The 26,168-nt window shown below is 42.1% G+C and overlaps 1 protein-coding gene across 1 annotated transcript in view; it reads left to right on the forward strand.

Annotated features, from left to right (window-relative positions):
* The window catches only part of MDFIC2 (MyoD family inhibitor domain containing 2), a gene marked incomplete at its 3' end in the record, with an annotated part of 42,407 nt that extends 22,446 nt beyond the window's left edge, over positions 1–19,961 (forward strand). The window contains 3 exon segments of the mRNA XM_083725351.1: positions 4,019–4,087; positions 10,932–11,147; positions 19,702–19,961. Of these exon segments, the coding sequence (XP_083581477.1) occupies positions 4,019–4,087; positions 10,932–11,147; positions 19,702–19,961 (545 nt within the window).
* Positions 19,962–26,168: the final 6,207 nt, after the last annotated feature.

Here is a 26,168-nt window from a genome sequence, read left to right on the forward strand (position 1 = left end):
TCTCACATAACTATAGATAGAGTTAGCAGAAAGGAAAGAAAAAAATAGAAGTCATAGAAAAGGAAAAGGAAAGAAAAGAAAAAGAAATGAGAAGGGTTTTCGATTCTCCGCCTGCCAACTATGTACATAATGATTATTCAAAGTATTCAAAATATACACTACAGGATAACCTCTAGCTGTGTTCCAGATAATATCCAGCTGTTCCTTAATCTGCTGGGCTGTGTTCTCCCAATCTTCAATCCCAGGGATCTCAAGTTCATTCATTGTTGAGGGGTGGGAGGAAAATGTTATTTCTGAGGCTCACCATGGCCATGGAGGTTTCCTGACCCCACCCCGACCCCTGGCTTGCCCAAGATAGCAAAATGGGGGAGAAAGAATGACAAGGACCTGGCGCTTCACAATAAGAAGTTGTGTTTGTGAAGGTTTGCATTAGAAGAAGAAGCCAGGGGGCTCTCAAGAGGGTGAGCAACAGCCATGTGTACCTGCTTGCGGTCAGTGTGGACAATACTGAGCGAGTCAGAGCAATGGTCTGATTATGTAAATAGCAGCTTCTTATGTTTCTTCGCCTCAGGCAGCAAAATGTCTTTGGGTGGGCTGGTTATGTATGCATTCACAAACACACACATGCACTACTGCAAATCTTACTCCTTCCTTTCTTAACTCTGCGCTTGCTAAAAAATTCAGGTATTCCCCCCTAAATGCTAAGCTTTATTTTTTTATTGTTAAAGGTAATTTTAAAGGAAGAAAAAGAATATAAACAATATATAGTGACTTTTGACACTCCATTGCTTTCTTAAACGAGAATAATAAAAATTTGCAAATGAACAAAAGAGTGGGAGGAAGCTATCTGATTTACAATGTTTTTGAGATAAAGAACACTATAAAAAAAGATCAATGTGAATAATAAAGCATTGTTAACTGAGTCATGACATTTCTATTCTCAGGGAAAATCTGAAGAGTAGAACTCTGCAAATGAGCACCTTCTGCCATTTTCAAAGTGGGAGGAAGACATATAATTATAATTTTTGAAGTGATGAGAGTTTTATTTAAATTGCAGGGGGGAAATTATTGAAAAAACATATCGACATATCAATATTACGTAAATTGCTTTAATTTTATTAAACTGAATGTGGGAGAGAGAATCTTTTCTTAACTTCCCTTTCCTGCCATCCTCTCTCTCTCTCTCTCTCTCTCTCTCTCTCTCTCTCTCTCTCATCTCTTCGCTTTTTATTTTGTTGGAAGTCTGGCTACAAAATGTCTTCCAAGAGAGATATTTCTTTATTTGAAAAAAGGGGGCGGAGGAGATGAGACGAAAGAGCTCCAAATGTCAGCCCTACCATATATTTATTCTAATACTTCCAGTAGCTGAGACCTATTAAAAAGATACATATTTTCAAAATAGGTTTAACCTTCTGTGTCTCAAGTGTCTACCTTTAATACTTTTAACATGTCACATTGTAATATGTGCAAAGTTAACATGCTCTTTTAAAAAAAGAAAAAGAAAGAAAAAGAAAATGTATGCAACAGAGATTATTCCAGAAAGTCAAAGTTACACACGTGGTATCTAATGCATATTGTCTGTCGGAGGGTTTTAACTCATGGGACAAGAAGTGATAAGTGACCAAAAAATAGAAAAATCCATTTGTAGCTAAGGCAGCCATATAGGTTCACATTCGGCTTGGTTTTACTTGCATGTTGGTCATTGCACATTACTGGCATTACATATTATATGAACATTATATAATTGAGGTTTTTGCATACAGATGGGCAATGCTACACAATGGAAAATCAGAGTTTAACACTTATCTGTTTAATTTGAATTTCAGCTTTTCATACATAGAACAGAGATGAAATGAACTGAATTTCTTAATAAAATGAAGCCTTTTTTGTCAGACAATTTCTTTGCAATCTATTATTATTATTATTATTATTATTATTATTATTATTACAGAAAATTTTACTTTGCCAAAAATGGCTATAGTGCTCTTATCACATACCAAAGCTGGGACCTTTTCTCTTTGGAAACTAAACATGCTTGGCTTATGCATCAGAAGGATGGGAATAATTTGAAAGGCCAAGTTTTATATGGGGATGGCAGGTGGTTTCTGAGGATACATTCATGTGCACAGGATATAGTTTAATAACAATGACGTTAATGGAAATGAATGGGATGTGAGATTTGGATGGGGACAAAGTGCCACCCTGTGATGCCTGGATGAAGGGCACTATATAAATTTAATAAATAATAAAAATAAAAGTTAAAAGTCCACCAAAAACATTCTAATCTACCCAGTCACTCATATATGAACTTAAAAGGTGACATCAAAAATTCACTTCCGATTATATGTTCCTTTCATCAGCTCTTCCCTGTTACTGCATTAGCAAATCCAGTAAACTCAAACCAATGTGAATTACTCATACATCATCATAAATCAAAAGAGAAGAGGTATGCATGGCTTAATGATGTCATAAGCAACTCATAGTATATTTATAGGCTGGTACAGTTTCCTGCTTCTATGCTACTAAAATAAACACTTTCCAACCCCCTTAACATCCTTTTGCCTCAATATAGGAAACAGAAAGGTTGCGAGTGTATGAAAACAAATCACAATTTGTTTTCAATTTCAGATCACAACCACATCTTTATTTCAGTCTTCTAGTTTCTGTTGGAGTTTGTTTTTCTATTTTCTTTGCACCATGTGCAATATGTAGCTTACAGAATTTCACAGGTATTCAGTCTGAAAATGAGACCAGTGCGCTTCTTATGTGCTTACACACACATGTCTTTCATCTCTTTCTCACACATGCACACTACATGCATACACACTTGAATTGTAATTTGTTGTAGCCAAGTATTTTCTGGAAACCTGGTGTATCCACAGTGGTTTTCTGGTTTTCTGTGAACATATGTCGCAATCTGGCAAGTGGAAGCATGTGGAAGAAAACTTGCAGGTGCAAGTAAAAGTGATTTTGAGCCCGATTCACAGTGCTAGGTTTGACTTATAAAGCCTTATAAACAATACCTCACAGATCACCTTTACCTGTATGAGGCTACTTGAATACTGAGATCAATATCTGAAGCCCTGCTCTGTACCCCTGCCTCAAGAGAATGGACCGTTTCCATGGTGGTCCCCTGATTGTGGTATGCTCTCCCAGGGAGGATTTATCATCCCTGCTATTGGGCAATATATATTGATTGATTTGTATCAGGCATTGGGACAGCACTATTGGTCTGGCTTTTGGTGGTTGAAAAATGCAAGTAAGTGTGAATTTCAAAGGACAGCTGTGTTTTGACTCACCTGCTGTTTCAGGAAGTGCAGCTTTGATAGATTTGGCTACAGATGAGAGCTGAATCAAATCAGATGAGACCTCCCATCTATAATCCAGAAAGGTCTAGAGTCTAGAACAGGGGTGGCTAAGCTGTGGCCATCTATATTTTTGTAGAATCAAAGAATCATAGAATTGTACAGTTGGAAAGGACCATGAAGTTTATCTCGTCCAATCCCCTGCAATGCAGAAATCTCAACTAAAGTATCCCTGACACATGCCACCCAACCTCCAGTGAAGGAGAGTCCACCACCTTCTGAGGGAGTTTGTTTCACTGTTGAATAGCTCTTACTGTCAGAAAGTTCTTCCTGGTGTTTAGCTGGAATCTCCTTGCTTGTAACCTGAACCCATTGGTTGAACTCCAACTCCCAGCAGTGTAGCCAATGCTCAGGAATGATGGATTCAGCAAGATCTGGAGGGCTACTGAGCAGTCAGTCCTGCCCTAGACAAAAGTTCCCATGGGGTTGTTATTGACCTGGCCAAAAGTACTTTCCCTTTGAGGAAGAAGAGTTGCCCCAGAATAACAAAATGAATGTGCTGAAGGAAAATCAATGAGTGTAAAAATAATATTTCACCCAATAAGCCCTCCCTGTCTTATTACAAATAGTTACTACTCTGAAGTATTATGTTCTTAAGGAATGACCCCCGAATAGCATTTGTTGATTGTATCCTTGTTTATTTTTCCACCAAGACAGTTGCACCAGCTCCCTTCCTCTGCAAGTTCTCCCTATTGTAATTCTGAATACAGCAGATCATCCAGGTAAGATTCTGTTTGTGGAAACACGTGAATAATTGTGAAGCATTGTCGCACAAATAATGTCACCCATACATATCTTTTTTTTAAAAAAAAAAATTAATATTTTCCAACAAAATTTACCATAATCAATACTAAATAAAAAACAAAACCAGAAATTGCATTTTACATTTCTATTCCCCCCCCCCAGCTTCCCCCAACTTCCCTTTTTGGTTTATCACTTATTCATTTCTTCTGTGTGTAGTTTTATATATTGAAATTATATATTGAAATTGAAATCATACCTTATTGACATATTCTTAACATTTTACCCTCATATTTATATTTTCTATTTCTGTTTGTTACTTGTAAGTGTCTTAATCAAATCCTTAATCACTCATACATACCTAAAGCCTAAGCTTGCATCTATATCAATCTTAGGACATCATTGAAACAGTTGATTGTTTTCATACCTCCTGCTTTTTAGCTACAAAGAAGGTAACCATCATTTTGGATAAACATCTGGCAGAAGAGAATCATACTCTCAGTAAAGATTGATAGATGATATTGCTGCTGCAGTCAGACAGTAAAAAATTTCTAAAGTGTGGAATCTTTTCGAGAAGTGTTGCAAGCTTAGTTGTCTCAGAGGCTGTTCACTGGAGGCCTTGAAGCAATATCTGATGTGAAGTGCATTGCCTCTCAACATCCAATTCTCAACTCATAGATGAAGAAAGTATTTAGTTGTTGTTAGCTACCCTCTCTTCACCCTAAGGTCCCAGGGTAAAAGGTAAAGGGACTCCTGACCATTAGGTCCGGTCATGACTGACTCTGGGGTTGCGGCGCTCAACTCGCTCTATTGGCCGAGGGAGCCGGCGTACAGCTTCCGGGTCATGTGGCCAGCATGACTAAGCTGCTTCTGGCAAACCAGAGCAGCGCACGGAAACGCCGTTAAGGTCCCAGGGTGGTTCACAACAATTAAAACAAAATGTTAAAAACAGTTTAAAGCAACTTAGAAATAAGGTGATTATCCCTTTCAGGCATGGGCTCACGGCCATCGAGCATGCGCTCCTAATCCTCATCAGAAAGTGTCCTTCCGGCAAAATTATTTGCAGACTAGGCTACCAGAAGCTAAAGACAAACTAAGTGGTATAGATGTTCTTGGTTTCCTATAGTCTTAATTTCCACAGGAAAGGGAATGGGAAGGCTGTCTTCTTCTTTGGCGATCACTCGTAGCTGAGTAAGATTTTAAACACGGTTTAAAAAGTGAGTCCGTAAGTGACTGTGGAGGCCAATTCTGGATCCACATGTCCTTCCACAGTGGGGACATTGGTTTCTGGGTTGATCACGGTGAGGATTTGCCCAAAGTGCCTTCCTCTTAGCACATTACTCCCTTTTCAAAGCCCATGACACCTTTGGTAAAGGCTGTTCTCCAACTGGAGCGCTCACAGGCCAGTGTTTCCCAGTTATCAGTGTTTATACTACATTTTAAGGATTTGCCTTGAGAGAGTCTTTAAACCTCTTTTGTTGACCACCAGCATCACGCTTTCCATTTTTAAGTTGCATAACTCTTTATATTAATTTGTTTACTTATTTAGTGCGTTTCTATGTGGCTCTTCATTTTAGCAGTCACATTCAAGCCACAATTAAAATAGACAAGAAAACCATTCATAAAACTATAATTCCGATTAAAACCAACCAAACTTCTCTAGCAAATAGGCTAACTCTACTTTCAGCTGGACATGGCAGACCTCAAAGTCCAGGGTGGGGGAAAAAATATGTGTGCCCCAGTAAGGAAGCCTTTGAAATACAGTGGTACCTCAGGTTACATACGCTTCAGGTTACAGACTCCGCTAACCCAGAAATAGTGTTTCAGGTTAAGAACTTTGCTTCAGGATGAGAACAGAAATCGTGCTCCAGTGGTGTGGCAGCAGCAGGAGGCCCCATTAGCTAAAGTGGTGCTTCAGGTTAAGAACAGTTTCAGGTTAAGAACGGACCTCCGGAACGAATGAAGTACTTAACCCAAGGTACCACTGTATGCTTAAAGTCATATCAAGGTGCCACTTAGTTTCAGTATTGTTTTGCTGACTCCTGTCAATAGCAGTTGAAGGGAAGCTGATCTGACTCCTGAGTTTGCAGACAATTATTAATCTGTATCAGTTAAGCTGGACTGTGTGCTCTGATTGTTAGAAACTGGCATTTGGAATTGGACATCTTGCCTACATTTAATTGTAACTTAAACTGTTGTTGAGCTAACATTTAACTGTCCATTAATAATAGCTGTTGTGTATTGAGTCAAAGGATTTTATATCTGCATTATTGTTGTCTGTATTTGCATTAGGGTAAAGTAACTGCCTTTTGGTTCCAGAGGGTACAGCTACTATTGGTTCATTTAAGCTGCTGTATTTGGATCCTCTGTCTTATTGGTTGCCTCTAAAAGGCAGGACTGTGATTGCCTGATATTGTTCCCTCCAAAATGTATCCTTTCTAGTTTGTTCCCTGTCCCTATAAATGTAGCTCTCCCCTCCTCAGTCTTCAGTCTTGTTGCTTTAATAAAGAAGTGTTACTAGAGAACTGTCTCCAGCATATTATGTCAAGAGAGCTGAAATCACAAACCCCACGTCACAACAACTGGCGACGAAGGTGGGATCCGGAATGCTGAGGAGCGGTTAAACGCAGCCCTGCCTCAGAGTCCGGATTGTAGCTAAGAACAAGACTCACTGGCCAGCTGAGAAGACGACCCTGCCCACAGGACAATGGAGAGTCCAAAGGTATTGGAGCCCTTCCAGCCATCAGAGCCCCACACGTGGGAAGACTACGTCGAACGCTTCGAGTTCTTCGCAGTGGCTCAAGGGATCACCGATGCCAGCAAAAGAAGGGCCACATTCCTGAGCTACTGTGGGCCTGAGACCTTCAAGCTGGCCAAGGCATTGCTTGCCCCAGCGAAGCTAAGTGAGACATCTCTCAAAGATATTCTTGCCTGCTTAACAAGCCATTTAGCGCCTACTGAGACCAAGATGGCCCTGCGTGCTAGGGAGTCTGTATCTGCATTTCTAGCTGAACTGCGGAAGCTCGCTCAGCACTGCGACTTCCAAGATCTGGAAGAGACTCTCCTGGATAGTTTTATCGGTGGTCTGAGCAGCAAGAAAGCCAGAAGACGCATCGTGGCTAAAGAAGAGGTTACCCTTGCTTCAGCCTTGAAGGAGGCCACCGCCACGGAGAATTATGAAAGAGAGGAGCTTGATGCCAGTCGCAGGGTCCCTAAGCCACAGATAGAAGTTGCGCATGCCATGGACGAGCTAGAGGCTACTCCGAGCCAGAGCCCAGTCCGTGGGGTCGAGTCAATGCGTCAGGCCTGCACAGTGCACAAAGATCACCGAGGCAGGTGCCCTGGTTGTGGCGGAAACCATGAGCGGAAGAGTTGTCGTTTCCGGGATGCTATGTGCCGGACGTGCGGAAAGACAGGTCACATCGCCAGGGTCTGTAGATCGGCGGCGTTGGGAGCGACAGGAGCACCTAGACTGGAGCATCGCAGATCGGCCACAGCGAACCATGTTCTAAAGGACTGCCACTACATAACGGAGATCAACGGGAGGGTCATGCAGTTTCCAGCGCAAGGCAAGGCACACGTCAAGGTGAAGATTGAGGGTCAGCCATGCGACATGGAGGTGGACTCCGGATCTGGATTCACTATCGTGTCGGACCAGACCGCGAGGACATTCTTCCCCAGGGGTAAGTTGCCCCCTCTGGAGCCCTTCCCGGCAACTTTGCAGTCATACTCAGCGGGCCGCATCCATGTCATGGGAATGTGTGCCGTGAGAGTACAGTTCCGGGACAAACAGGCGGTACTCAAACTGGTGATTGCGAAGGGCAGTCGCCCCAGTCTCCTGGGCACTGACTGGTTTCCCGCCCTGGGACTGAGTATATCAGGGCTTAATTCAATCCAAACCTGCCCTGAGATGAGCGAGGCATTATGCAAAGAATTTGCTGGTCTCTTTAATGGAAAACTGGGTTGTTATAAAGGGCCCCCAGTTGACTTTGAATTGGACCCTGGGGTGGCCCCAATCCGACTCAAACCAAGGCGAGTGCCATTTGCACTGCAACCCAAGATCGAAGCAGAGCTGGATAAATTGGTCAAGCAGGGAGTTCTCTCACCCGTGGACTCCGCTAAGTGGGAGACTCCAATCGCCACGCCCCTTAAAGCAAATGGGGAAGTCAGGATCTGTGCTGATTACAAATGTACTATCAATAAGGCACTCAGGGGAAACTCATACCCCATTCCAGTCGTATCACATCTGTTGGCTAAACTGGCTGGGGGCAAGGTGTTCGCCAAACTTGACCTGGCACAAGCTTACCAACAGCTGCCAGTAACCCCACAATCAGCGGAAGCACAGACTATTGTCACACATAAAGGGGCATTCAGAGTTAACAGATTACAATTTGGAGTTTGTGTGGCCCCAGGGATTTTTCAAGGGCTCATGGAACGCCTGCCGGGGGTCTTGCCATTTTTTGATGACGTTTTGATTGCTGGAAAAGACCCACAGGAACTGGTTGCGCGTGTCCGTGCAGTGTTGCTCAAGTTCAAGGAGGTGGGATTGCAACTAAAAAAGGAAAAATGCAGTTTTGGGGTGCCAACTGTGGAATGCTTGGGGTTTAAAATTGATGCATCAGGCATCCACCCCACAGATGCTAAGGTTAAGGCCATCATCGAGGCACCACGACCACAGAACAAGACGGAGTTGCAGTCATTCCTGGGACTTATTAACTTTTATCATTCGTTCTTACCCCAGAAAGCTTCGGTAGCTGAACCATTACATAGACTGTTGCAGAAAAAGAATGTGTGGCGATGGGGGCAGGAGCAGCAGAAGGCTTTTGACTCTTTGCGAGGAATGCTGAGTAGCAAGAGCGTCCTTGCTCATTATGATGAATCAAAGCCGCTGGTCCTGGCATGTGATGCCTCTCAATACGGCCTGGGGGCAGTGCTGAGTCATAGGGAACCGGATGGGTCGGAAAAGCCCATCTCTTTCTATTCCTGTACGTTGTCGCCCACGGAGCGCAACTATGCTCAAATTGACAAAGAGGCGCTTGCAATTGTGGCAGGAATCAAAAAGTTCCATGATTATGTGTACGGTCGTCATTTCTCCATTGAAACGGACCACAAACCACTGTTGGGGTTGTTCAACCCAAACAAACAAACGCCACAAATTCTCTCCCCCAGAATGTTGCGTTGGTCTATATTCCTGAACGGGTTCCAGTACACCTTGACCCATGTGCCGGGGAAGCGGTTGTGCCATGCTGATGCGCTGAGTCGATTGCCCCTTCCTGGCGGGAGCAATGAGGATCCTGCTCCAGCGGAGCACATAATGATGCTGGAAACACTTCCTGGGGCTCCTGTAACAGCTACTGATATTGCTGAGAAAACGAGGAAAGATGCTGTTCTCTCCCGTGTGCTCACTTGGGTGGGGAGGGGGTGGCCAGGTGGTCCGCATGAAGACAAATTCAGGCCTTATGCAACCAAGCATTATATATTTTGCATGTTTATTAGACTTCATTTATTTCATCCCCCCCATCCCTCCGCACCTATTATCATAGCCATAGAATACTGGACTCTAAATGAAAGAGGTAACCATGTGATTTCATGCTGGCCCGCTTCCTTTATATTTCTGTAGGCACGTTCTGCAAGCATTAGATTGATAAAAGACACAATGTAGATGGGCCCATGGCTGAGCTGAGGGTAATTGCATTTAAAAAAAATATGAAATGGAGACCTATAATTGTGCAATGCTTTCTCTCGACTACAATGTTTTCTGGAAGACAGGATCCTGCTTGTCATAGCAAGTTGCTTGTTATGGTGATTGTACTAGGACTTGATCTTGCTGTAACAAGACACGTATAACATTACTTAGTGGAAGCTTTTCAGAATAAGAGCCTGACAGTAAAATGCACTCTATTTTCATTCTTGAACAAACAAAAGTCCTTGAATGACAGCTTTTTTTCTTACCCTTTTCTTTGAGGGTGTTGTAATGGGGAATTCAGGTTAAATCTATGCCTTTTATACTTCTCATTTTGATTTCCTCTCCAACAGCACTTGAAGGATAAAACTCAGCTTGATGCACAGGGCAGCTTGTGGATATAGCAAATGCTAATCTAGCATTTACTGATTATTTCCTTCTGATTCTCTCTGTCTAGTGCCATTGAATGCTTAAGTGCATTTCTTGGGCCATAGTGGGAACACTGGAAATTGCACAGAATTTGAGGGTGTGCTTTAAAGGGGGGGGGGGGGGAGTCACACTTTAAATTGAGTGTTGCTAAATTTTCCCAGAGCCAAATTGTTCTTACCTGTGCATCTTCTAAAAACAATGACGGGAAGGGTCTCTGGGACTTGGCCTCAAAGGAACAGGAGCAATATATGACTGTGTGCAAATGAAATGGATCTGAGGGGAAATCTAGATGAAGTTTCCTTGCTTAATTTGTAAGAGGTGTCTGGTTAAGAGCCTGAACTTCTGAGTCAATTCCCTGTTTCCTAGTCCCATGACATCTCTAAGTCAAAGTTTGCTAGCCTCATGATCTTTGTCTATATGTCAGTGAGTAACAAGATTTATAGATTATTGTTCTGTTATGTTTTGTGATGATGATGATGATTTAAATAAATATCCTTGGGGGTTTTTTCAATAAAAGGGCAGCATTAAAATGTTTCTGAATTACAAAAATATATATGAGCCCATTACATTATGTTAGCTACAGCAGGAACTACCTGAGTCCTGTCATTTCGTTGATGGCATTGGGACATTGCATATGACATGTGTGCTATATATTGGAGCAACCTCTAAATGTCTAAGCTTCCTGACCATTTTTATTATCTTCTCCACTCTAGAAAATCAGCTAGCAAAAAAGGATGAGAAGCCTATGAAAGGTATTGTTCTCAGCTCAGTATCAGAATTCAGCATCACGGATGTGCCATCCAAGGACACCAAAAATGAAAGAAAACTGTCAGAATCTAGTGCATCTACACTGTCGTCCCTGGAGAAATGCAGGACACAGTTCAGCTACCTTGAAGATGATGCATCAGTCCATGAGAGGGACAGTAATGGTACGTTTTGAAAACTGTGCAGAGCCCTAGACATAATCCATTTAAATGCTCTGTACACACACACACACACACACACACACACGAGGAAGGGATTGAGATTGTGAGAGGGATCATGAAAGATGACATTTTATCAGCAAAGCTGCCACTGCTTACTAGGAGAGGTGAGGCAGCAGCAACGTCAGGGCTGCATGGAGCCAAATCAGTGTTTCTGCTGGGGCGCTGTGCAGCCCTGACCTCACTGCTGCCTTTCCCCTTTCTGTCAGGAGGCTATTGCTGCAGCTTTGTCCCAATAATAGATCCACTCTTTCCACCATTAGAAAGAGTGAGGCAGCCACCTTAGGTGGCAAGTGCTTAGGGAACATGCATACGTGTGTGTGTGTGTGTGTGTGTGTGTGTGTGAGAGAGAGAGAGAGAGAGAGAGAGAGAGAGAGAGAGAGAGAGAGAGGCTTTCCATCTGCTGCTCGCCAACACATGAACACCTCAAGGCCAATATGGTTTCTACCCCTTCTTAAGACGTTATCATCCTATCTCCTGGCATCTCAATTGTGAAAAGAAAAGTGGTACTATATTGAGTTGGGGCTGCATCTGCCTTCCACTGCTCCTGGCTGGCCCTACATTTCTGGTTCCTGTGGCTACATTTCCCCACCAGGTTCTTCTTCGCGGTATGCCCTGCAGAGGACCTTAAGGTCCACAACTAACAACACTTTGGAGGTCCTGAGCCGCAAGGTGGTTAGATTGGTCTCAGCTAGGGCCAGGGCCTTTTCAGTACTGGCCCCGACTTGGTGGAACACTCTGTCACAGGAGACCAGGGCCCTGCAGGATTTGACATCTTTCCACAGGGCCTGCAAGACAGAGCTGTTCCACCAGGCCTTTGGTTTGGACTCAGTCTGACCCTTATGTTTCCCTCCCCTTATGGTTTCGATTTATGGGCTACTACTAAAATGAGGCTGCATTTTAAATTGTATTTTAACCTGTATTTTTAACCCGTAATTTAATTAACTGTTTTTCTTTTTCTTTTACGTTTTATTGTGATTTTATTGGTGTTAGCCTCCCTGAGCCTGGTTCTGGCTGGGGAGGGTGGGATATAAATAAAAACTATTATTATTATTATTATTATTATTATTATTATTATTATTATTCCCCACGTTGTGTGGGAACATTGAGTTTCCATATTTTTGCTCAGCCGCAAGAATTGTGCTGCCATTCTCTGGTGAGTGAGTGATGAGCTCAGCCTTGCTCACAGCCCTGGAGCTGCAGGGGGCATGGAGTTCCTGCCCATGGTTACAAAATGCTCTCTGCCCCATTTCCACCTTCAACAAGCCTGCCACCAGGTGTAGCAATGGGGCAGGAGGAAAGGGCTGAGTTTATACCCCACCCATTTATACCCACCCATCTGGCTGGGTTTCCCCAGTCACTCTGGGCGGCTGCCAACAGAATATTAAAAACATCAGACATTAAAAACTCCCCTAAGCAGGGTTGCCTTCAGATGTCTTCTAAAAGTCAGATAGTTGTTTATTGCCTTGGCAGGGCTGCTTCAGATGTCTTGGGAAAGTGCTTAAGCACATGGTCAGTTGTGTAGTTGCTGATCAGTTTGGCATCTGATGGGAGGGAATTCCACAGAGAGGGTGCCACTACTGAGAAGGCCCTCTGCCTGGTTCCCTGTAACCTTGCAGTGAGGGAACTGCCAGAAGGCCCTTGGATCTGGACCTCAGTGTCTCAGTGTCTCAATGTCTGGGCTGAACGATGGGGGTGGAGATGCTCCTTCAGGTATACTGGGCCGAGGCTGTTTAGGGCTTTAAAGGTCAGCACCAACACTTCAAATTGTGCCCAGAAACGTATTAAGACTGATTTAAGAGTTAAAAAAAATAATCAACAAAAACATCCAGTATTTCACAGTATTTACTGTTGGCCATTACCATGTGGTCTGTGTCTCAATGGGTATTGGATTGCTCCAGGATGTGGCATCAATCCTGAGAGCCTTGTTCCTAACTTTCCATCTGACTTTCACTTTTTACCCATATCCCAAGTTGCCACCCAAAATTATGTAAACCCTTGTCTGGACCCCGGAAGTCCTCTGCCAGTCAGTGTAGGCAATACTGAAGTAAATGAACCCATGGCCTCACTCAGCTTAAGGCAGTTCCCTGTGTTTCTGACACCTACCGTATTTCCGCGAATCCAATGTGCCATCGAAATCTAATGCACACCTCAGTTTTCAAAACCTTTAAACCAAAAAAGTATTTGCTATGCCAGCGGTGTTTTTCAAGCTTGCAATCAAATCTAATGTGCCATCACATCTAATGTGCACCCTGATTTCCGCGACCTAATTTGGCCCCCCAAAAGGTGCACATCACATCTGAGCAAATAGGGTATAAAGATTCGAGTCTGTTGTGCTATGGAAGCCCAGTGCTCCTTAGCTCCTGCAGAGTGGTGTGCCTTTGTTTATACTGCCTCTAATTCCTTAATTTTAAACATTCACAGTCCAGAGGCATAAAATGCCCCAGTATAACATCTGGGATGTGTTTGGCCCTTGGATGAAAAGTTGCTGATGTTGCAATTTATAAAGCAGCCTTGGAAGGGATTGCCATCAAATAGGTGGATCTTGTCACATCTATCATGTTAATGATCCTTGAACGAAGAAGTACTAAGTACAGATCAGCACAATAAACCACAATGCTCCAAAGCAACCATTAGGGTCGCATCTATTTTATGACTGATCTCTTGCAATAATTGGAATTCTCCTATCTCCCGTAACAGGAAAACATTTAACCGTTGTGGCAACTATTAAGGGAACGGGCTCAGCAAATGTAGATGCCCTCTACCAAACATAGCCTCGTGGACCGCTTAATTTAAACCACAGCAAAGATAATTATCAACATGTTCAGCTTATCAAATGTGGATCTCTGGCTAAAACATGTTGCCTCTGAATGCTTGCAACAATTCATACATACCTGAAAGCACCTATCGATTTCCAGAAAGAGCTTGTGCACACGCTTCGAGCACTGATACGTTGCAAGGGGTGAGGGCTTAGAGCCTTCTCTGCCTCGGCTTTCACTTTAACTTAAATTGAAGGGACAACTCCGTACACACAAATGGACATGCATCTTTACCGCTGAATAACAATGACTAGTGAAATCCGCTTATACAGATGCACTAGGAAAGCACCAAAGTGTGTGCGTAAGTAACTCTAGATCAGGAGAATTATATAAGGCTCTCGGTCGCATTCAGCTGCTCTCACTTTAAGTTGCAGCAAGTGGGGTGGAAATCATTAACCAGAGGCATGTGACAAATCGATCAGGAGGCAGATTTAGCCTACCTTTAATGAAACATGGGGATAAATGATAATTATCTTGAGATAAAACATTACCTCGAGGTTAAACCTTTCAAAATTGCAATGCATGCAGAAGAAGAAGGAAAAACTTAAATCTTTGTTTTAGAGACAGTCACTAAAATGCAATTAGTGCACAACACAAGCACGGAAATAGTTCATTTTTGTTGAAGTCGGGCACATAGCCCAGTGCTACAATTGGAAGCTAGAAGGCAAGTCACTTTTCAGCCCAGCAACATCACTGGAAAAGTCCTACATCAATGTTGTACGTTTGGATCAGGTTACATAGCAGCACAAATCAAGCATGGATTGACAGCCAGGAGCCACCGAGAGCATGGAAATGTAGGGTGAAGTCAGACCAACAACATTATTAAATATAGTTCTTTTTGTAATAATTAATCTACCAATGGAGAGGTGAGGTCATTGTTCTTATTGAGATAAATGCAATAACGTCTTCCTTTTTCTGTGAGCAGTCTGGAAAGCAGAAGAGAAAACAGAAGGGTTGCATCTGCGTTGCTGTAATTTGTGGCTAATTTATTTTCAAATATATATAAACGAATGCATAGAAATGAATGCTTAATTGCTAATATCTATTATTTATTATACATCGCCCACTTAAAATGAGGGGAAGGAGGAAGCAAAAAGGCTCATACATGCAGATTTTGCAAAATATGTTCTCTCCATTAGCACAGTTTCATGGCGTGTGCTCTGATGGGGATTTAAAAGCATCTTTAGTGTACGGCACGGTCCATGTGCTAAAACATTACTTTATTATTAAAATGTTGTGCTTTTTGTGTGGTACTTTCCCCCGAATAATGGGCAAAGTCTTAAGAGCAATATCCATTCTCTGATTAAAATTATGCAGATGCCAACAAGGTTAATAAACTGAAGATCGTGCATATTATTAGGAAAACAGAGCTTACATTTCAAGTAAGAACTGAAAAGATCCCTAATTGATGAGTAATTTCAAATTTGATATTCCTTCTATCTTGGTGCAAAAGGGTGTGGGGGAGGGAAGAATTTCATAAATATATAGTACCTAAAAGAGAAGAGCCTTAATTACACCATGGACTACTGGATAAAATGATTACATTTTCTACACTGTAAATTCATACAATTAAATGCAGCAGTGTCACCTTATAAAATGTTTCAATTTGATAATTATTTCAGTTCATTTACTCAGAAAAAATACAAGCATGAATTTACTAAGTATCTCCCAAATCTAGTCATTTTCATTCTCCGGGACTGACTTGGAAGTTACTTTTGCTTGTCTGAACTTAAATAGATCCCTGACAAATTTAGATAACTATTAAAATTGATAATATTATGGGTGATAGCTTACTAATAGAAATTAATTCAATGCTGTGCTTCTAGGGTTATTACCTGATATTGTAAAACTACATTTTAATATAACATTTGGGATGTTTAAGGAAGCTTTTGCATGGCTCTTATTATTTTTTTAAGTACTTGGGGGTGAAATTCTTGTTTAATACTGCTCGCTGCGTTAAAGAGATTGTGATGTATAATGAGACTTCTATGCATAAATGCACATCAAAGTGTGATTACAGATCACAATTAACCAAGTGGCAAGACAGTGTAGTGTGAGTATCGCCACTTGGCAATCTCTATATCCCTGCAAGCAGCGGGAGACTATACCATTTGCCTGCTTCTTCAGTTGCACAAAGGTGCAGGTGTGTGTTAAAATTCTTCTAACCACTTCGCAGGATAGTGCAGATTAGCCAACTTAACAGAACATTAATGTGCCCATTATGGCGGTCTCATTATTGACTCCTAAACAAATAAATAAGATGACTTGATATTTTCTCACATTGCATGTAAGAACATGCAATATATACACTCTGTCTATGTAGAGCCAGTGGAGTAGTGGTTAGAATGGCATACTAGGACCTGTGAAACGACAGTTCAAATGCCCTCTCAGCCATGAACCTCATGGGGTGACCTTGGGACAGGCATTTAATTTTAACCTTAACTACCTCATGGGGTTATTGTGAGGATATAATGGGGTAGGGAAAGAACAATTTTATTTTATTTATTTATTGAATTTATACACTGCACTATACCCGGAGGTCTCAGGGCGGTTCACAAACAAGATCACAATTTATAAAATCAGATTAAAAACAATAACCCAATACCCCCCACAAAAGAGCCACAATGTAAGCCACCTTACTTTAGGTGGGATGCAATTACCCAGGCAATTATGTGACCCATGAGAGCAACAAAATAACCACACTGTACAACATTGACGCGGGTGGCACTGTGGGTTAAACCACAGAGCCTAGGATCTGCTGATCAGAAGGTCGGCAGTTCGAATCCCTGTGACGGGGTGAGCGCCAGTTGCTTAGTCCCTGCTCCTGCCAACCTAGCAGTTCAAAAGTACATCAAAGTGCAAGTAGAGAAATAGGTACCGCTCCGGCGGGAAGGTAAACGGCGTTTCCATGCTCTGCTCTGGTTCACCAGAAGCGGCTTAGTCATGCTGGCCACATGACCTGGAATCTGTACGCCAGCTCCCTCGGCCAGTAAAGTGAGATGAGCGCTGCAACCCCAGAGTCCATCACGACTGGACCTAATGGGCAGGGGTCCCTTTACCTTTACCTTTACAACATTGATGGGATAAAATCAGGCCAAATCTTTATTCACAACAGCGTGCAAGGTAAGGGTTGGCATGGCATCAGGTCCCAGGATCAGTTCCATCATTCCACAAGCCCCATGCTGATAGGATGGATCTGCCAGGTTGGGACAGCCCCAAACCCATAACTTGGGAGTTGGTCAGTGTTGAACTTGGTGCAAGTGAAGCAAGCAAGGTCTCACTGGGCGACCAGGGTGCAGATTCCAACCAGGCAAATACCACAACCTGAGCTTGGGAGTGTCATGGTCAATTCTGCCCTCAGGCCACTTATGCCTCCCCCCCCCCGCCTTCTATGCTGATTCTACACTCCCTCATGAAAACAATGTTCTTCCGCCTAACAAAGGAAGGCCATAATTTCATTGAGGGAAAGATGGAAAAACCCAGCCAAGTGCCAATCGAGTTGAGAATCCTTTCAGGCCCTGTCAACCAGTGACCCAAAATTACTCAGTGAAGGCTCTAAGCCGAGGCCGGGCAGGCGGGAAACTCTCAAGGCAAAATGGGGCTGAGCTCCAGGAGAAGCAAGCTTCTACAGTCATACCTCAGGTTGAAGTAGCTTCGGGATAAGTATTTTCGGGTTGCGCGCTTTGGTGACCTGGAAATAACGGAGTGCGTTACTTCCGGGTTTCGCCACTTGCACATGCGCAGTCAAAATAATGTCACGCACATGTGCAGAAACGGCAAATCGCGACCCGTGGGCACGGGTTGCGTTCGTTTCTGGATGCAAATGGGGCTCTGGAACAGATCCCATTCGCATCCACAGGTACCACTGTATAGGCTTTCCCCTTCCCTTTGCAAGGGCTCATGAGACAGCTTTCCCCCCATGAGCCTATGGCACAAAGAAGATACTCATCTGCTTGCCCACACACAGCGCTTCCCTATATGCAAAAGTAAGTAACATGCAGTTCAATAGGAATTATTTCTAGGTAAGTGAGTATAAAATAAATAAGTAATAATAATAATAATAATAATAATAATAATAATAATAATCAGTATCGCAGTGGTCTGCTTCCATTTCATCCTACCCTACCCAGGCACAAAAGCTAGATGGTTTTAGCAGAAATTCCAAATGCGTAAACTCCCTAAAATTGCAGAAAACACCTTTTCTTGAAATCTGCACCTCTCCAAATTTTGTAATGCAGCTTTTAAACCAAAACAAATGTACCAAGATGCGTCCTTTGGGGGAAAAGAATGGTTAAAATGCATACATTAGTGAGAATAACGGGAAAGTGCAAATTAGGGGGAATCGCTTGCAAAAGATGTGTATGTTAAGAGAAATGCACACTAAAATGTTGATGATTTTTTGTGAGGACTTTCGTGGGGAATTCAAAATCAAATGCCAAAATCTTGAAGAAGAGTGTGGAAAAGAGAAATGAAGAGAGATCAAAACTGATTGGTTCATCCATTCCTAGTGAGAGAACAAACAGATGTGGGTGCAATCTAGTGTACATTTCAGCAAAATTAAGCTAATTTAACTGTGCCCTGGATGCCACCCTTAACTGCAAAAGATGGGGTTATTTCTTCCTTTTGTGATAATCCTTGTCATCGTATCAGTCACAGCCCTTAAAAAAAAAGTTACAGTGGTACCTTGGTTCTCAAACTTAATCCGTACCGGAAATCCGTCCCAAAACCAAAGTGTTCCAAAACCGAGGGAAGCTTTCCCATAGAAAGTAATGCAAAATGGATGAATCCATTCCAGACTTTTAAAAACAACCCCTAAAACGGCAATTTAACATGGATTTTACTATCTAATGAGACCATTGATCCATAAAATGAAAGCAATAAACTGCAGTCACACAATCAATCAATCAGTAGCTGAACTGGGTTCCACACAGTCACAAAAACTAAACAAAAAAGAGCTGCAAAAACAAAAATGAAAAATAAATAGCAAAAACAGACAGACCTCAGCATAACACTCAAAATGGAAGTGTGGCACTCAAATCAGAAGCATATCACTCAAAACGGAGCACGTTCGCCTTCTGAAAAAAGTTTGCAAATTGGAACACTTACTTCCGGGTTTGCAGTGTTTAGGTTTCAAGTTGATGGAGTACCAAGGCATTTGAGAACCAAGTTACCACTGTAATGGGCCCATTTAAGCTGCAAAGTGTACTGAATTTCTGCTCCATCCCTGCTTGATTCACCCCTCTCAGATGCATGTGCAGAGTGCGGCATAATTACTAATCAGGTTGTGGTCATTTTAACACACTGAAATGTTGCTAGTGAAACATTCCTTTAAATGCCTATTACTATTTGTAAAAAGTTTGAGAGGGTTTTTTGCTTTAAAGAGGTGATAGATCTGGAAATGCAACGGAAGCGCATTATGGTAAGAAATATGTGAAAGTAGCACAGAACGGATAGATTCGGACATCCCTAATTTGGAATAATTAAGGGGTATATGTGCATATATACATAATAACATCCACAAGAGGCGCTCTGGATATCTGGAGCCCATATTAATTTAGTTTCTGGTTGAGTTCAGGAAAGTGTGGGAAGTCTCGCTTTATCATGCACTGGCTGGGCAACAATGTTCATGGATTTGTGCCTCCTGTGAATCTCACTCCTTGCTCTTCTCCTTTTGAAAACAGATGAATGTGCCACACTCATCTTGGCCTGCTTGTTCTGCCAGTTTTGGGACTTTCTGTTCATGTTGCCCGATGTCTGTGAAAATTGGTTGACCAATGTATGCTGCCCTTCCCATAGATATTACCAAACCTCAGGCGACGACACAAACAACGGCGACTGCAGCTGTGATTGTGACATTGATTGCAGCATCCTTGAGTCTTGTCATGAAACCAGCGAGTGTCTGGAGCTGGCCCTGGAGATCTCCCAAGTCTGTTATCACTAATGTAAAACAGTTGGCGGCATGTCCAAGAACCATCCCTGCTGAAACAGACCTAGCTCCCTGAAGGATATACTCGTTTAAAGCAGAATAATAGCAGTAAATAATAAATAAACAACATGTATGAAGAGATCCCGTTTGCTAGCCGGGGTTGTGTCAATGCATCTGGTTATAAATCTTGTACATTCTGTATAGCAGCACAAAGAAGATTCCGTTTCTTTAAGGATTTCCTAACTGCGGGGCATGGAGGGCATGGAGGAGAGAACAGAAGCCATGAAATTGCCTTCAGAGTTTTGCAACAGATTTTATGAATTGTTTGTTTGTTTGTTTGTTTGTTTGTTTGTTTTATTTAGAATGTTTTTTGGCTGCCCAATCAGTGCATTCTGCAGGGTTCTCAAAGTGTTCAAACAATATACTAAAACATTGCTAAAAAAATCCCCCACACAATCAGTTCAATTTTCTGCCTAAAAACCAGTGCAGGTAGCATTACAGATTGTTACTACTTAGCAGGAATTCGGGTGCAGCATCTCCAAAGGGCCTGGTGAAATAAAAAGCTCTTCAATTGGCACTAGAAAGATCTTAATGTGGTGCCAGGTGAGTCTTTTTCAGGAGAGCATTCCATAACAGGGGTACCACCACTGAAAAGGCCCTCTCTTCAGCAACCACCTGCCTCATCTTTTGAGGGAGGTGAAGAACATCCCATGCCTTCAGCAGGAGGTAAATTTTCAGGTATATGACGAATTCTGGCAAGTGGTTAGAAGTCATCTTTTTTCTCAGGGTTACACAGTGAGGCCAATTGCTTGTTGTTTTAGGGTAGACAAAAGAAAATAGTTCTTTACCCAACACTTTATTTATTCGTAAAATTAGTTCTGGCTACCTTTTGTAGCATAGCCCACCACTCAAAGCAACTTAAGCATAATAAAAAAAACACACACACAATAATTCAAACCCTAATAAAACACAGCAGCTAAACAGTAAATTGACACTTGAGCTAGATGTGGCAACAGTGTGAATTTCAGCAAAAATATGTAGGCAGGCTATGAATTCTAAAACAACTTTCTTAGCTGTAGAACCATAACTTTTTTAAAAATTTGTTTTCTTATTTTTGACAACAATCGCTCCTCCTCCCCATATGCAGGAGAAATTCTAGCATTATTTTTAGGACTGGAGTCAGCTTATCTTCCTAATGGATTTTATATATAAACACATATTCCACATTGTTGGTTATTATCAATAATGGATGATGTTACATCCTTTGATAATTAAAGATTTATTCATATGACCTTTTACAACACACACATACAGGATTTGTTTTGGGTCAAGGAAAATTAAACGAATTAGAAACCAGGTACTCATTACAGCAAAGGTGTCTTCTAAAATGAGTTTTAAAGAATGTATTTGGGTTTGTTTCTTTTGCAGAACGTCAACCGTGTTTTCACATTAGAGGTTTTCACTGTATTATAATGTACCGTATTCACTGTATTATAATGTGTCATACCTATTTGTGTCTTCTTGGTGGAGATTGACCTTAATAGAAAATGAGGCCACATTTCAGGAAGAAGTTGCTCTAAAACATTTCGCCAGGTACCACCCCATCCTGTCCCCCATGACCATATGAGCCCTCCAGACTACAATTCTCATCATCCCTGACTACAGGTCCTGTTAGCTAGGGATGATGGGAGCTGTAGTCCCAAAACATCTGGAGGGCCAAGTTTGGCCATGTCTGCCATATGACAGACAATAAGAGCATTCTGGGTGCCAACATATTGGTGGGAATTAGACAAAAGTTTCCGGATATGAGCAGAAGAAAATACATTTTTTTTACTTCTGTTGTTGTTAAAAACGATAGTCTGGAGAGATTTAATGGAAATTCTTATTCCCCCCCCCCCAAGGGTCTTGGAGCTGTGAAAGAAATGAACCCACAAGAGTCACACAAATTAAAACGCTAAAATCCTGTGAAATACCAAGCAAAGAGAAATGAGAAAGTTAGTTGTTCCGAAGGCAGATTTATAAACTGCTTTGCAGATGTTGTTTACTTTTCAGGTGTCTAGATTTCACTGAGAGTATATAACCTGTGTTCATAAAACACCTGAAGGCTATTCTCTTGTTGACAAAAAGCATATGGCAGCAACTGAAATCTCCTAATCCAAATCCATTCTCCTAAAAAGCGCTGACTGAAATTTAGCGGCCATTCCAGAATAGGGGCAAAGTGAGCAGCAATTGTGGCTTTGCTACATGCTGACAGGCAGCTTTGGGGATGTCTGATTCCCCAACCCCACCTCCTTTTCAAAATTGCAAAAGTAGCTGGAAAAAGGAGCATATTAGGAACAGAATACTGGGCTAGATTTCTTACATGTTTCTCTTAATGGAGTTGAATTGATTTAAAACACTTTGCCATGGGAGAACCCACAACTTAAATGATTTAAGCTGTACAATATCCTGACACAAACAGATGTGTTTTCTTTTCCAAAGATATTTTTTTAAGTATAGTTGCCATGTGAAGCTAATTGTGAAATCTTTTGGAAGCGGTATTAAGAAGATGATTGCTCTTCCTTTTTCAAACGTAAAATCTATATGGGGGGAAAAATATGCATTCCAGTTGGGATTTGAATAAGCGCATGAGGAATATCTTGAGCAGCCCAACCCCAACCCCTTTTAGCAGTTTGGCTGGGAGACAAATTAAATGGAGCAAAGGCTTCGATCTTCTGCCCATTCTGAGAGTAAGCACCATCAACCTCAATGAGACTTACTTCTGAGTACACGTTTATAGGATTGATCTTCAACTGTATTTATTTATTAGATGGAAAAGATCCTATTGTCTCTTCTTAAAAGATAAATAAACAGCGTTTTAAGATCTTTGTGTATGAGTCAGATGTGCTAGGGGGGAATGGCCTCCTCAGAAATGGATCCTTAAAGTGGCCTTTGTTTGTGTGAATGTTCTACTCAGTTACAAAGAGCTCTGGGGAAGACTGACAGCCTGTCCTTCTTAACTGCAGTGCTTTTGGAACAAGCCAGAGGGATATTTCTGGCAGTGTCCACACTACAGATAATCACACCTTCTCTAGAAAAAAATCCAATCTCTGGTTCCCTTTGGTTTCATCTGCAAGTTGAAGCTAGCAACAAAATATGTCTACAGTGGTACCTCGGGTGGGTTACCTACGCTTCAGGTTACATACGCTTCAGGTTACAGACTCCACTAACCCAGAAATAGTACCTTGGGTTAAGAACTTTGCTTCAGGATGAGAACAGAAATCGTGCTGCAGCGGCATGGTGGCAGCGGGAGGCCCCATTAGCTAAAGTGGTGCTTCAGGTTAAGAACAGTTTCAGGTTAAGAACAGACCTCCAGAACGAATTAAGTACTGAACCTGAGGTACCACTGTCTCTATAAAGCTCCCATAGTTGAATTATACCACATGTCACCATGCAACAGATTCTACCACCTAATCTGTAAATTCACAAAAAGCCCACATAAGACTCCCTATGCTGCATTTGTTGACTACTCCTCAATCCTTGATTTAATAGACAGGGAACAGCTGTGGAACAAACTGGCCCATTCAAGGGAACCTCATGCAAGTGAGACTGGGCCTTCAAGGCACCCTCTCACAGGCAATTCCAGTTAACAGAGGTGTCAAGCAAGGATGTATACTGGCACCCTTCCTATTTAATTACTATATAAATAATCTCATCCCTGATATGGCACCCCCCTCCTTTTTCACTCCGACCCTTGGGAATCATAAAGTGCCAATTCTGCTCTATGCCAATGGGTTAAATTTGGGTAGCTGTGTAAAAAAGAGCACCTAAAAATTAACTATGATAAAACCAAGATCACTGTATTTGGCAAGAGGATTACCAAGTCTAGGTGACTCTAGATGGCCACACCCTTGAGCAAGTACCCACATTTAAATATCTAGGATTACTTATTGATGGGAAGTCACCATGGAAACCCCATCTGGAAGCTATTAAGCTAATATCTGGCCAGTCTACTAGACAGCTATATAGGTTCTTCTATTCAGAGGGTGGGCAGTTAATCAACTATTAAAATCTTTGTCTCTAAAATGCTTTTGAATGCCAACTGCTGGAAACTGCAGGTGGAGGGAGTGTGTTTGTTTGTTTGTTTGTTTGTTTGTTTGTTGCATTTATACCCCGCCTTTCCTCCTAAGAATCTCAAGTTGGCACACGTGGTTCTCCCCCTCCTCAATCTCCACAACAACCCTGTGAGGTAGGTATTGCTCAAGGTCACCCAGAGCAGATTTGGGGGCAGCATGGAAGACACATGGGGAAAGGAGAAAGGGGGAAATCCCATTGTGCATGCAGAAGGCATTCTGCCCACATATTTATTTAGTTGAATAACACCCATACTTCCCCCAAAGAATTTGGCGATTGGAGAGAGTGCTAAGAAATTTCTGGTAGCCTCCCCCACCATGAGAGAACCACAATTCCCTGAGTTCCTGTTAAACCAATTTCAGCCTGTGATGTAGATAATCCCATCCAAAATGGGACACCATAAATGTCCCTGGATATACAGTGGTACCTCAGGTTAAGAACTTAATTCATTCTGGAGGTCTGTTCTTAACCTGAAACTGTTCTTAACCTGAGGGACCACTTTAGCTAATGGGGCCTCCCACTGCTGCCGCGCTGCCGGAGCACATTTTCTGTTCTCATCCTGAAGCAAAGTTCTTAACCCGAGGTACTATTTCTGGGTTAGCGGAGTCTGTAACCTGAAGCGTCTGTAACCTGAAGTGTCTGTAACCTGAGGTACCACGGTAGTTCTCCTTGTGAGGTCTGCAGAAGAAACTTATTCTTTCTTCTTTCCAAGACCCATTTCTACAACACTTGCTTTTATGAAGCTACGACTCCCACAACCCATAGAACATTATTGTCCACGGCAAGCCACCAGGAACGGATAAACAGGGGCAAGCGTGGGAGGGGGTGCCACTAGCCTCCTGCGGCATCATCGTCCCTAGCGGCCCGCCACCCGCACAGCAGGTTTCTGGGGGTGCTGCCTGCACAGCAAGCGGGGGTGGGTGGTGCGGTGATGTCACCCACTCTCACGGCTAACACCCGGTGCTCACCGCACCCTCCGCAGCCATCTTCCTCTGCCAGTGCGGATAAGAAAAGGAAAAGTTCTTACCAACTGCTTTTTATTCAGTATTCACGGAGAGAGGCTTGGAATGCAGCCTCTTGGAATAATGGTGTTGCCCCACAATATAAAAAATACAAAGTGAGACATTAAGGAAATCCAAAGTGAAAATATGAAGAACAGAGGTTCTGATGAACGGATTATTAAAAACGCGTGAGGTAAACGGTGGAAGTCTTTTTTTAAAAAAAACCCAATTTATTTAAGGTAGATAAGGACAAGATGAAATTATACAATTGAATATAAATATGGATGGGAAACGGCTATGTATTGTGAGTACTTATCTATTTTTAAAATTTTTCACTTATGATCTTTTTCTTTTACTTCTTTATTCTTTCTTTGTTCTTTTCTTCTTTTTTCTGATATCTTATCTTTCATTTCACTGCTTTATTGTGAATAGCATTTTATAGAGGTATAAATAACTGTAAATATGAAAAGAGACAAAATATTCTCTAATTCTTTTTCCTTGGTTAGATGTATTTTCTTTTTTCTTTTATTGTTAATATGTATGTTTTCTAATTTGTACTTAATAAAAATATATTTAAAATAAAAGGAATAATGGTGTTGCCCCGAGTGAGTCTCCACCCCCTTCCTCTCTCCTTTCATGCGTCATTACTATGGGAGCTGAGAAGTGCCCTCTGCCTCTGAGCTCTCTGCTGTCCTACTTTCAATGCTCGCCAGATTCAGGGGGCGGGGGTCTGGAATGCTTTCTAAAGACATTGTGTCTGTCAGCTGTCCCCCCTCTGGTGCTTCTTCTTCGTCCTCTCCCATTATTTCCCAGCTTTTCCCCTCATCTGCCTCTAAGCTGTGATCTCTCTCAAACCCCTGTTGTAATTCTGAACTGTCTTCTTCTCTGGAAAGGTCAGGCTGGGGAGGCTGTCTCCACCATTCCTCCTCTGCCCAGTCCCTGACATTTATGGACGATATTTGATATAGATATGGAACCTATCTCATAGATTTAAAATTTGATTGTCCCACACTTGTTTGTTGTTGGTATTGTTCTATTTGTTTTACTGTTATGTACCCTAAACTTGATTTAAAAAAAGAAGGATGACTCCACCCACCCATTCTTCTTT

The sequence above is a fragment of the Podarcis gaigeae genome (assembly GCF_964106915.1).
Source record: "Podarcis gaigeae genome assembly, chromosome: 2".
NCBI lineage: Eukaryota > Metazoa > Chordata > Lepidosauria > Squamata > Lacertidae > Podarcis > Podarcis gaigeae.